At 38.4% G+C, this 13,695-nt stretch overlaps 1 protein-coding gene across 7 annotated transcripts in view; it reads right to left on the bottom strand.

The window, feature by feature from the left end:
* The window catches only part of Phf3 (PHD finger protein 3), a 72,909-nt gene that overhangs the window by 18,723 nt on the left and 40,491 nt on the right, over positions 1–13,695 (bottom strand). For all 7 annotated transcript variants that reach the window (XM_041655322.1, XM_041655323.1, XM_041655329.1 and 4 more), the window contains 2 exons: positions 9,454–9,763; positions 6,288–6,471 (listed from right to left, as the gene is read on the bottom strand). In XM_041655322.1, coding sequence (XP_041511256.1) covers positions 6,288–6,471; positions 9,454–9,763 — 494 coding nt within the window. The remainder of the gene's footprint in view (positions 1–6,287; positions 6,472–9,453; positions 9,764–13,695) is intronic.

The raw sequence follows: 13,695 nt of genomic DNA, 5'->3' as shown, positions 1-13,695 counted from the left end.
TCACCTTGTTTGACATTAACTGAATACTAATCTACTCCACTGGTTTTCTTTCTTCCATTATTAATTCTCACACATTTTCAAATTTTCAATGTCAACCTACTACTCTGACATCAGCTGATTTATTCTAGAATCTTCTCAGCTCAAAAATTCTGAAATTCTTTTCATTTCTATTTGCTAGCATTCAGAAAAATTATTTCAGGTGGATTGAAAGATGGCTCACTGATTAAGAGCATGTGCTCTTCTATGACCATGGTCCAGTTCAGAGCACCATGCCAGGCTACTCATGATCACCTATAACTCTGGTTCTGGGGGATCCAGCACATCCGGCCTCCACAGGCACCTGCACTTACATGTACATAGCCATACACTGACATACACACATACACACCATTAGAAATAAAAGTACATCTTTGTCCTGAGTTCAATTCTTGGCAACCACATGATGGCTCACAACCATCTGTAATGAGATCTGGTGCCTTCTGGTGTGCAGGCATACACACAGACAGAATATTGTAATATTTACATAATAAATAAATATTAAAAAACAACAAAAAGTACATCTTTAAGAATAAATTTGATGGGGGATAGGGAGAATGGGAAAATGAAGGATCAGGTTAGACAGAGTGAGGGTGGGATGGAGGAGGAAAGAAATTAAAGAGACATCTTGATTGATGGGGGGGGGGGAGCAGTTCGGGTTAGCAAGAAACCTGGTGCCAGGGAAACTCCCAGGAATCTACAAATATGAATTCAGCTAAGACTCCTAGCAATAGTGGAGAGGGTGCCTGAACTCTCCTTCTCCTGTAATCACATTGGTGACTACCCTAATTGTCATCAGAGAGCCTTCATCCAGTATAGAAGCAGAAGCAGAGATCCACAGCCAAGCATTGGGCTGAGCTCCACAAGTCTTGCTGAGGACAGGTGACCCTCATGAGCTAGGGGGATCTTATAGACTCTGGACCAGTCCAACAGCTAGGGAGACTGCATGAGACCTAGGCCCTCTACATGGGACTAACAGCTATATAGCTTGGTCTGTTTGTGGGGTTCCTAGCAGTGGGATCAGAACCTGCCCACTGTCCCCTGCACTTGAGTTGGCTTTTAGAAACCTATTCTCCATGCTGGTTGCCTCACCCAGCCTTGATACAGGAGGAGGAGCTTGGTCCTGCCTCAACTTGATGTTCTATGCTTTGGCTTTGTTGCCACCCATGGGAGGTCTGTCCGTTTCTGAAAGGAGATGAAGGAGGAGTGGATGGCGGGAGGGAGTAGAGAGGGGGAAAGGAACAAGAAGAGAGGAGGGAGGGGAAACTGCAAGGGGGATGCAAAATAAATGAAAAACTTTAGTGAATTTTAAAAAGAATGAAATTATATACATTAAAAACTGTACTTACTAATTATACCATGCAATGCATAAGTCACCTTAAATTTATATCATCACTTATCACTTCCATGCACGGTGAACACACTTAAACTCCTTCTGAAACATAAATCATTACTATCTGCAACTACCTTGCTATATAATACTATACCAGAATCTCTTGCTTGTAACTTAGCCATTGCATAAATTTCCCTATCCAACTCTCTCCAACCTCTGGTGACTCCCAGCTGACAAAACTGCCCATCTACTCTCAGCTTCTATAAAATCAGCATTTCAGACTCTACATATAATAAAAAGTAGACTTGCCACATGCCGTTAATTCCAGCACTCGGGAGGCAGAGGCAGAGGCAGGTGGATCTCTATTGAGGACAGCTTGGTCTACAGAGTGAGTTCCAGGACAATCAAGGATACCCAGAAATCCCGTGAGGAAAAACCAAAAGGAAAGCAAAAAGAGTAGACTTCAACTCTATGTATATAATGCATCAGCTGGCGGACACTTTGACAGTACCATTTCTCTTCAGTCCTTCCCATAATAGCCATTCCTAAAAGAGATAAACTGATATCCTACTATAGTTCTGATTTGTACTTCCTAGATGATTAATGATATTTTTCACATATCTACTATTCTGAAAACCATTTAATTCTATCATTTTTATTATCTTCATAACCCCATTTCCAATAAAAATCAAATTAAATAGTACATCACCACTGCTCCTTGTATGCTTAGGACTTACTCTCCTGCTAGACAATGCCCTCATCTATTGATCCTATCTTCCCAGGAACTCTGATACCCCATTTGAGACATTTCATTCTTTCCCTTCTCTTAACAAAACACTCCCCTATCTTCCAGTTTTATTTGCTTATTTCACATTTTATTGAGAAACAGAATCTCAGTTAAATACTTTTTTTTATCATGGAGTCACTCTACTTACATCAATTTGTTTTCTCTTACTGCACCCAATATTCTCTACTACTGATTGAACATCCCTAAACTGAAATTTTTTTGAAAACAGGATACTCGCCGGGCGATGGTGGCGCACGCCTTTAATCCCAGCACTCGGGAGGCAGAGGCAGGCGGATCTCTGTGAGTTCGAGACCAGCCTGGTCTACAGAGCTAGTTCCAGGACAGGCTCCAAAGCAACAGCGAAACCCTGTCTCGAAAAAAAAAAAAAAAGAAAGAAAGAAAGAAAGAAAACAGGATACTCAAAAAAGCTTCAGATTTGAGGCCAGAGGAGTAAGACAAAAGAACTAAATAAAAGACATCTAAATAGGAAAAGGGGAGGTCAAATTATTTCTATTGCAGGAGACATGATGTCATATATATGAAAACAAATACTCCATAAAGTAACACAAACAACAACTCAGTAATTTTAAGAATATATATCAATAACAAAATTACTGAGAAATAGAAAATTAACTTCACTGCTAACAGCTGTAACAAAATAAAATACCTGGGAATAAATTTACCTAAGTCAAATTTTAAAACCATGATAAAAGAAATTAAAATATAGAGAAAGTTATTCCTTGTTACAAGCTGAAAAATACCATTAAAATGTTCATTCTACGGTTGGAGAGATGGCTTAGTGGGTGAGAGCACTTATTGCTCTTCCAGAGGTCCTGAGTTCACAACCACATGGTGGCTCACAACCACCTGTAATGAGATCTGGTGCCCTCTTCTGGCACACAGGGACACATGCAGGCAGAACACTGCATACATAATAAAATCTTTTTTTTTTTTTTTTTTTTTTTTTTTGGTTTTTCGAGACAGGGTTTCTCTGTGGCTTTGGAGCCTGTCCTGGAACTAGCTCTTGTAGACCAGGCTGGCCTCGAACTCACAGAGATCCACCTGTCTCTGCCTCCCGAGTGCTGGGATTTCTTTTTAAAAAAAGTTCATGTAGACTTCTTCAGTGGGTGTACCGATCATAGTCTTGACCTCTTTGCTCATATTCTCACTCCTCCCACTCTTCAACTGGACTTTGGGAGCTCAGCCCAGTGCTCGGCTGCAGGTCTCTGCCTAGTTTCTATCAGTTGCTGGATGAAGGTTCTATGGTGGTATTTAAGATATTCATCAATCTGACTACAGGGCAAGGCCAGTTCAGGCATGCTCTCCTCTATTGCTTAGAGTCTTAGCTGGGGTCATCCTTGTGGATTCCTGGGAATTTTTTCTAGAGCCATGTTTCTTGCTAACCCCATAATGGCTCCCTCAATCAAGATATTTCTTTCCTTGCTCTCATCTCTGTCCTTCCTCCATCTCAACTACGCTGTTCCCCAAGTTCTCCTCGCCCCTCCTTCTCCCTTCCTCTTCCCCTTCTACTCTCCCTTCTCCCCCTGCCCCTATGTTTTCAATTTTGTCAGGTGATCTTGTCTATTTTGACTTTCCAGGAGGATCTATATATGTTTTTCTTAGGGTTCACCTTGTTACTTAGCTTCTCTAGGCTCAATATCCTTTGTGTATAGCTAGTCTCCACTTATGAGTGAGCTAATGGGAGCTCACCAACACCAGCCGGACTGGGAAGATATAAGCATAGGACCAAACTAGTCCCTCTGAATGTGGTTGTCAGTTGCATGGCTGGGGCAGACTGAGGGGTCATGGGCAGTGGCACCAGGATTTATCCCTACTGCATGTACTGGCTTTTTGGGAACCTATTCTCTTTGGATGGATACCTTGCTCAGCATAGATACAGTAGGGAGGGCCTCGGACCTTCCTTAAAGCAACATGCCCTATCCTCTCTGAGGAGTGGATACGGGGTGGGGTGTAGGGGTTAAGTGGAGGGAATTGGAGGAGGGGAGGCAGTGGGAACTTATAATGAAAAAAGATAGTTTCTTTTTAAAAAAAAAAATTTATTCTATCCAAAGCAATCTATGGTCAATGTAATTCCTATCAAAACAGCAAAGACATTCTTTCTCACCACAAAAATAGGAAAGACACTTCTAAAATTTTTAGCGAATGACAAAAGATTTTACACAGTCCTGAGCTGAAAAGCTGAAATCACTACAATATTTATGAGTCTAAACAGCACACTACTGGCATTTAAAAAAAATGCACAGAGCAATAGAACAAAACAGAACACAGAATAAGTCACCATATTTGCAAACAAACAACTAATTTTCAACAAGGCATCAAGAACTTAGATTAGAAAACAAAAGTATGCCAGTATCTCAAGTACAATTCCTTAACCTGACAGCCACCTCTACCTACCACTACATTCCTGCTCCTATGAGTTACTGTAATGAATCCCTCTGGTTTCTCCATCATATACTGAAATAATTATGCTACAGTTGTTTCTTTCTGACTGCTCTCTAAAAGCATTTTTGTCAAGGTCATCAGTGACCTACTTTGCTAAGAGGTTTGTTTAATATTGTATTTCAGCTGCTGAGATACCCAGGCAGCACCTGTTTATCATTTCCCTTCTAGCCTTGCAGCACCACAGTACACTTCTCCCCATTTCAAAGGCCTCCACCTCTCAAATACCCTTGCTGGATCTTTTCATATTCCCGGGTTGTTTAAAAAAAAAAAAAAAAAGCTGGTTATTTTACGGGCTCTGTTTCTACCTTGCTGTGGAATATTCCTTTACACTGTGTGAATATATGTTGCTATGAGTGGTTTAATAAACAAGCTGACTGGCCAATAGCTGAACAGAATGAGGTTAGGTAGGAGTCAGACTAGGAGAATGTTGGAAGAAGGGCAGAGTCTGAAGTCTCCCATCAGAAGCAGAGGGAGCAGGAGATGAATGTGCCATGCTAATAGATACCACCACATGGCAGGATGTAATACCAAATACGGGTTAACTTAAAATGTTAAGAGTTCGTTAGTAATAAGCTTGAGCTACTGGCTGAGCATTTATAATTAATATAAGCCTCAGTAAGTTTATTTGAGAGCAGCTGCAGGACAAAAAAACTCTGCTTACAAATGGTGCCCAAATATTCGGGAAGAATTTCCACATAAAACCTGAAAAGCATTTTTTAAAAACGTTCTAAACGCAGAGAAACAGAGACAAATGCAGCTTCTAGTCTCACAGTCTCATGCTAGCCGCAGTGCAAATCATCTCCCAACAGTTGTTGCGAGATGGAGCCAGCTGCCAACTGCCATGAGCTAAGCAGCATACTGGTTCCCAAAGTCTCGCAAAAGGGCCACCAGGGGCTTCTCCCAGCAGCTGCCTAAAAAGTTGCCAGTGCAAGGTCCTCCAGAATGCTGCAGGTTTGGAGCTTTGCTCATGCAAACAGAAAGGGATTACAGATACACGGTAAAGGCAGATTCAGACGGAAAAAGCCTCTAAATGGTTTATAATGTGTTTTAAAATGTACAAAGGCTTCTTTCAGTGTCTTATACTCTCCAAATTTCACAAGTTATCTCCCTCCTAAATCAGTCCCCGCCGGCTCTCTCCCGCAACTGGGACTCTGCATCTCATTTCCACGCTTTTTCCTAAAGCTTCTGATACCGTTTTCTTACTTGTCAGTTTATTGTCTGTCTCCTTCCACTAATACGTAAAAGGCCAGGAAGATGGGGCTAAGGTCTTCTAGCTTCACTAGTATCCCCTAAATTTGGGGCAATGTTTTTCATTACAAATATAGTCAATTTATTTTTTTATTTTTGAGACAGGGTTTCTCTGTGTAGCCCTGGCTCTCCTGCAAGTCACTGTAGACCAGGCTGGCTTGGAAGTCAAGAGATCCACATGCCTCTTGAGTGCTGGGATGAAAGGCATGTGCCATCACCGCCTGGCAAAAATATTTTACTTTATTATCTATTTTTTAAGTACATTGGTATGAGAGTGTTAAATCCCCTAGAACTAAAGTTACAGATATTTATGAGCTGTCATTAACTGTCATTAAAATGTTCATTGAAAAAAAATGTCCATGATACACTAACCTATGAAATAAACTAAATATATGGTACATAATTCTTAGTAGTCATTACCTGATTTTGATGCTTTTTCTACTGTGCAAGTAACAGTTGTAGATTCTTTGTGTATTTTTTCACTTTTTTCATCTGATGATCTCCGAGGTAAAACTGGTTGTCCCAACTTCCGAAGAGGAGCTAGCTGCCATTTTTTAATTTCATTATCTCTACTGTCAGATGAAGATTTTCCCTCACCAGCCTCCTGGAAAATGGGATTTATTTCATTAAAATGAAAACTACCACATAAGAGAAACCTCAATAATATATAAGTGAAAGAAACTAAATCTAACACACAAGCTGTAGAGAGGAAACAATTTTCAGTCATCAAATATCTAAACTATCTTAAGACACACAAAAATAAACTGAATAAAAAATGAATGGTTCGCTAGGCAGGGGTAGCGCACGCCTTTAATCCCAGCACTTGAGAGGCAAAGGCAGGCACATCTCAGTGAGTTCAAGGCCAGCCTGGTCTACAAAGTTCCAGGACAATCAGAACTGTTACATAGAGAAACCGTGTCTCGAAAAACCAAAAAAACAAAAAGTCATTCTTTCATTCAAAATCTATTTGTTAAGCACCTACTTTGCACAAAACACATAACATCCTATAAAGGAGGACAAAACAGATCAGGTGGTAAGGTCCTCAGTTGGCTGTAAAATGAAGGCAGTGACTGTGGAGAATGCAGACACTGAGCATCTGCATTTGTCAGTACTTCTAAAGAATCAGTTCACACTATGTCAGTAAGCCATTTTTACTCCCTGGGTACCATCAGTGTCCTTGCTACTTGGTTCCTAAATTGAAACCTACAAATAATTACTAGTGAAAAAAGGCTTCTCAGATAAATTAATTACATTACACTAATCTTGAAAAACAGGGAGAATAACCATGTACAGATAAATAAAATACCAAATGTGGAAACATGATGTTTTCTTTAATGTAGGAATCCTCAAAATTTTTACTTATGCTTTGCCGTGTATGTAAGTGCACCACATGCATGCACCATGCCTGTGGAGGCTTGACGAGATGTCAGAGCCCACAGCTCTGGAGCTGCAGACACTGAGCCACCATGTGGACACTAGGAATTATACCTGGCTCCTCTACCAAGACAGCCAGTGCTCTTAATTGCTGAGCCATCTCCCTAGCCCAAGTAACATGTTTTACTGTCACGGGTCTGGTAATAACATTCCTAGCACACAACAAAAATACAACAAATAGTTCAACATAGAAATCTGGTGATGTGAAAAGCAGACACTGTAAATTACCAGACTGATCCGAAGATTCAAGAGTTCACCATCAACCAGGTGTGGCAGAACATGTCTTTAATAACAGTACTTGGGAACAGAGGCAGGCAGATCTGTGAGTTTGAGGCCAGCCTGATTTACAAGTTCTAGGACAGCCAGGACTACATAGAGATTAAAAAAATTTAAAATAAAACAAAAAGGGTGGACAAAAAATAGAGTTCACCATCAAAAAGAAATCGGCGCAAAGACGGGCAGAATGCAGCACACATCTATAAATTCAGGCCAACTTCTAGAATTTCTGAAAACATTAACAATGTTAATGTTCTATAACGTCTTTTCAAGTAAGAAAGACAAAAAGACAATATAGTAAGATATATTTCCAGATAGACAAGAAACTGTACACAAAAACCAACAGTTGTTAAATAACAATAACATGGGGGCTGGAGAGATGGCTCAGTGGTTAAGAGCACCGCCTGCTCTTCCAAAGGTCCTGAGTTCAATTCCCAGCAACCACATGGTGGTTTATAACCATCTGTAATGAGATCTGGTGCCCTCTTCTGGCCTGCAGGCAGAGTACTGAGAATATCGTATACATAATAAATAAATAAATCTTTATAAAAAAAACAATAACATATAGAAGTTTTCAGAGAACATACTATAAAACACTAATATAGCACTCAGCCATATTGTCAATTAACTTTATGTTAACCAAGAAAATCTAACTCTCCAAACATCCTGTCAGACAGAAATGCTAAATGTCAAAAAGATTTGACAAAATGGAAATCAAACAAGCTTAGACAAAAAAAAGGAGTGTGTGACAGAGCTGAGTCAGTAAACTATGGAGGCCATCACGAGACGCCCAGGCTCTGGTGAAATATCTTCCCTGCACAGCAGAAAGCTGGCTGTGCTCAGGAACTGCAGAGTTCGATGCCAGCTCAACTGCAGACCTTTCTAACAAAGCTGGGCTCCCTCACCATCCTTTGAAAACAGAAGCTGCAGCTTCTCCCCAAGCAATGTGTGGCTTACTAACAGATCCGAATGGCTAGACCAAAGGCTTCCAGTGCTTCCTTCAGCTTCTAAAAATAAGTGTTTTCTTTGTCTTTTAGACGACACTTGCTTATTCATATACACTTATTGCCACTACATTTTTTTTCCTCATCAGGATTCTACTATAAATTAGGAATAAGAAAAATCACTGGTAATGAAAGAAAAATTGGATAGAACAAATATACCTTTTGTATTTTTCTTCTTTTAAATACATATTTTAGAATTTGTTTAAAAAATACTTTTAGAAGGCGGTTTAAAATGTCAGATAGGGCTGGGTGATGGTGGTGCATGCCTTTAATTCCAGCACCCAGAAGGCAGAGACATGTGGCTATGTGTGAGTTCAAGACCGGCCTGATGTACAGAGCTTGTTCCTGGACAGCCAGAGCTGTTACAGAGAACCCCCCTTCCCGCCTCAAAATAAATACATAAATAGATACATAAATAAATAAAGGATAAAAAAGATCAGGGAAAATAAACCTTTAGAAGTCTACAGCTTAACAGCAGAAGTGGGAGGAGTGACTTCCAAGCAAATGAGATCAAAGATTACATTTTTTTTAATTCTTAAAGAAAACACAAAATGGTTCACCTAAAAAAATAAAATCAGTATTTAGATTGAAAAGTTGTTTCAAAAACTCTGTAAACACAATTTGTACTTAGTCACACAGTCACATAAACACTGTAAAACAAAAAATCAAATATAAAACTACAGCTTAGCACAAAAAAGCTGAAAATGCCAAAGTCCCTATTTTTCAGCAAAATTGCCCCCCCCCCCGCAAAACTCAGTCTTATGAAAAAATAAGGATGTACATTGTAATAAGAGCGAAAGAGAAGTTTTTGAAACTCATTTAGGTCCATATAAAGTTTCTGAAATAATAAATGTACTTTTTGGAAAGCTTACCCGTTTTAAAATTTTGACCTTGTGCTTTACATTATCATTCATGTATTTGCTTTTATCATTGGCTACCATGTGCTTCGATGACCCGAGCTTTTCACACTCCATGGTTTTCTCTTCACTGTGGGCTTCAAATGTAGTTTGATCTTCCAAAATATCTGTGTCTAATATGTCAGTCTTTTTGTCTTCTTCAGCACAACATCTTACACAAACATATTCTTTGTCTTCCTCTCCCATTTGTTGTGCTTGGGAAAGACTTAACCCGACACAGTCACCATGAAACCAGTCATCGCATCTCCCACAGCCAACCATAAACCTGAGGGGAGCAGAAAAGTAATTTATTAAAATCAATATTCAAGTGAAAACAGTATTTAGCTACTGCTCCTACTTTCCATGTATGCAATAATTCAACATGAAGCAAGTTCTGAAGGAACATCTCATGAAAATATAACTTTTAAATCAGGAGAGTTTCCTCTCTAGAACGGATAGAAGACACTAAGGGATGATAGAAATGAGGACACAAGTCGGTTTCGGGTGAAAACTAATCTCCCGTAGTACAAAAACACCATAAAACCAAGCAAAAACAGAAACAGTGAGCAGGGCGAGGTGTGAGATCTTCTCAATCCACCCTAGAGCTGATATCATACAGAAAACTGGGGGATTTGACTAAAAAAATGTTTAAAAAGTAAAAAACCATAGAAGTCTCTTTCATTCTTACTAGCCAGTATGTAACCTGAATCATTCTTCATTCTGGTCCAAAGTATCAAACTGATTCAACTGAAGAAATCTGTTTACTTTTGGGAATGAATCTTAGTCAATGCCCATGTGTTTGAGGTTATCACCTCATTTCCCAAAAACAATACTCTTAACATAGATGCATTCACATTTAGGTTTTATTTCAAATGTGGAAATTTTTTTCCTTTATTGCATTCTACCTTGACTACTCATGAATCAGTAGTCAAGTCCAGTGTGAAGTTTTAATTAAAAAAAATTGTCATTCACCTAAAGATGTGATATTTAATTTTATTAATTTATTTTTTGGTTTTTTGAGACAGGGTTTGTCTGTGCAGCTTTGGAGCCTATCTTGACATTCGCTCTGTAGACCAGGCTGGCCTCAAACTCACAGAGATCCACCTGCCTCTGCCTCCGAGTTCTGGGATTAAAGGTGTGTGCCACCACTGCTGCCTGGTCATTCACCTAAAGAATATTTGCAACTACTTAGGAACAAAGTGGAAAATCAGACATGACCACATAAGCAGCGATATTATCAGCACACTTGGATATTCAGATTTCATCCCCTTTTCCTCTTTCACTCTGGCAATTCATGGTATGTGAAAGACTAAGGGATAGCCTTTTATCATGTTAGCACTTTGTGGCACCACCAAACACGCCCTACTCCTTTTAAAGTATGTGTGGTCTAACAGATGGAATGCTGAAAATTAGCCTAGGTGAAGTGACCCAACTCTAAAAACACCCAAGTTCCTATTTTCATGTTGGAAATAACAAAATCAGGACATTTGGGAGGTGTTTTAAAAGTGGTACCAAACCCATCCATTCGTCTACAGTAGCTTTTCATTGTTTATCCTGTGTGCATTTCTGTCTGCCCAACTGCTGCTAAGTCTTAAGAAGACTAGTACAACTGGCCACTCATCCTCAATGCTTATGTCTGCTGCCAGTGCTGTCAGCCTTCACTTTCCCTATGATGCTCTTGGTTTGAAAAATAAGGATACAAATGTTCTGGCTTTGTGGGAGCCTAGCCAGTTTGGATGCTCACCTTCCTAGACCTAGATGGAGGAGGGAGGACCTTGGACTTTCCACAGGGAACCCTGACTGCTCTTCGGACTGGAGAGGGAGAGGGAGAAGAGTTGGAGGAGGGGGAAATGGGAGGCTGAGAGGAGGAAATTTTTTTCAATAAAAAATTAAAAAAACTAAAAAATACCTTTCTTCACAAGATGAGAGAGCATTTAAACAAGGTAACATTTGTAAGTTTCTGTTTGAGATTTTTGATGATTTTGTGATGTTTCAAATGATGTAGCTCTTCCACAGGGTAGGGATTTTGAAGAATTCTTTAATTTTTAATACCTTAATGTTCTTTCCTTACTCCATACGAAGTACACACATTGCTATTTCCTGAAACCAACTGTCTAATATAAACAGCTTTGAGATTCTGAAAGAAAACTGGTGGTCACTTCTCTTCTACAACCACAGCTGCATTGACTTCAAGGCAAGTCTGCAATGGTTTCATCTTAAATGTCAGATTACACAACACTGTAAAGTGACACATAACCAGGCCATCTCACTGACCTATGATCATAAAATTTATCTAATTATTTCATCATAACTGATTTCACGTTTACTTTGGAAATGCCTACACTCAAATGTTGACATATTTTGAAACAAATCTCATGTCATCTAAAGATGTGATCTTAGGTTTGCTTTTAAAAACAATGCATTAAAATAAAAAAAATTCTACAAAAACAAACAAAAAAATGGTAAAAAAAAAAAAAAACTCCCAGATACCATCTGGGGTTGTGGAGGGTGGGAGAAATCTAATATAGTCAATTACAACTGTTAACACCAATTTCTAAAGTCAAAACTTCTAAATACCATGAACTTTCTGTAAAGACAGGACATAAACAGGAAATGGGAGAAAAGAGCGTTAGAGATGGATAGAGGAGGGACCTTTCCTTCTTTCTGGCTATCATGCTGCTTTAAAGACACAAGGACAAGGGGGCAGAGTTAGGAAGCAGAGCCCAGAATCTGTAGCACTGGGGCAATAAACAACTATTATTCTATTTCTTGTCCTATCCTTGAATTTCTGAATAACAGGAGGTTTCTTTACGGAAAATAGTAAGTTTCTGTGTAAAAATAAATTCCATGTAGAGCTTCTAAATCAGTTAACTCAGGTAAATCAGTATGAATTAGTAAGTGGAAAAATGCAGCAATACTCAATGTCTTTTCTTACTATATGTTCACATACAGACAGAAGACAAAAATTAGTTACTGAAAAATAATAGAAAGCAACTATTTCTAATTTTAATTCTTTTTGGTATGAGCCAGAAAAAAAATTCTCAGAAAACTTCAGTTGTTAAAGTAAACTATAGAGTTAACTCCAAGAATATCTGCAGTCACAACAACAAATAAAAAGTGGTGGGGTCACAAATTAACACTGAAGGTGTTACAGGTTCTATTAGTTCTACTAGGTCTACAGTTCTATAGGTAATAGAAGTGACAGCCCAGAACATATTGTCACTACGTATAAACTCACTCTTCTAAACTGAAGATTCTATTTCACATAAACATTAAAACTCCTTAATAGTAAACCTAGTCTGCGAAGAAAAATAGTCTACAAAACTTAAAATAAGAAAACCAAAATTACTTATTCTAATGAATTATGTCCTCAGAACTAAGTGTTCTTTTCTGACTATAACACTATGAATTAATGTTGTTAAGTAGACTTTTGCTCCTTGTTTTTGAAATTTTGTCCAATATACAATTAGGGTCAAGAAAATGCATTACAAATTAAAGTTACAAAACATCTTCCTAACAAAGGAGGAAAGAAAAACCCAAGATAGATAATAGGAAGAGACTAAGAAAATTTCCATTCAAAATGCCTTCTAATTAAAAGGTTCTAAATTCATATTTAAGTAAAAATAAACAAAGGTCTTATTTTAAAAGTAAAATGAATAATTTTGATACATTTCTGCATCAGGAAAATAAATTTAAGAAAAAATGCACTATATTAAAAGAACTACTGTCTCTAGCACATAAGAAAGTTAGGATATTATGCCATGAAGAATTGTTCATACAAACCATAATATTCAACTGGACATATGTTTAAGAAGCTAACCCAAGTTGCAATTTGTGTAAAATACTGATTAACTCTACTGTCTCAAGTGTGACTAATACATAAAATCAGACACTCTACGTACTTTCCTAGTAAATCTATAGTTTTACATTTACATTAAATGTGGAAAATAACAAACTGAAAAGCATGTTTTCTGTATTCAATGAATGAAAGGACAATGTAACAGTATAGTGGTGAAGCTAATATGTAAGAAAAAAAACCAACCAATTACTTAGGTTTCTTTATTCACAGACTGAAAAAAATTACTGAAGGTGTCTGAAGAACTAATTTAGAAACTGTTTCCAATGTACATCATCAAGATCAATTACAGAGGGTCAACATCCCAGTCCCCACAGCTAACATTCTAAACTGTATTCCAGACTAAAGCAAATAAAGTCCAT

This window comes from Microtus oregoni, unplaced genomic scaffold, assembly GCF_018167655.1.
Source record: "Microtus oregoni isolate MIOR12 unplaced genomic scaffold, Mior012 000007F_ref0000211, whole genome shotgun sequence".
Taxonomy (NCBI): domain Eukaryota; kingdom Metazoa; phylum Chordata; class Mammalia; order Rodentia; family Cricetidae; genus Microtus; species Microtus oregoni.
Note: the sequence above shows the minus strand (reverse complement) of the source record. Positions and strands in the feature narration are given on the sequence as shown.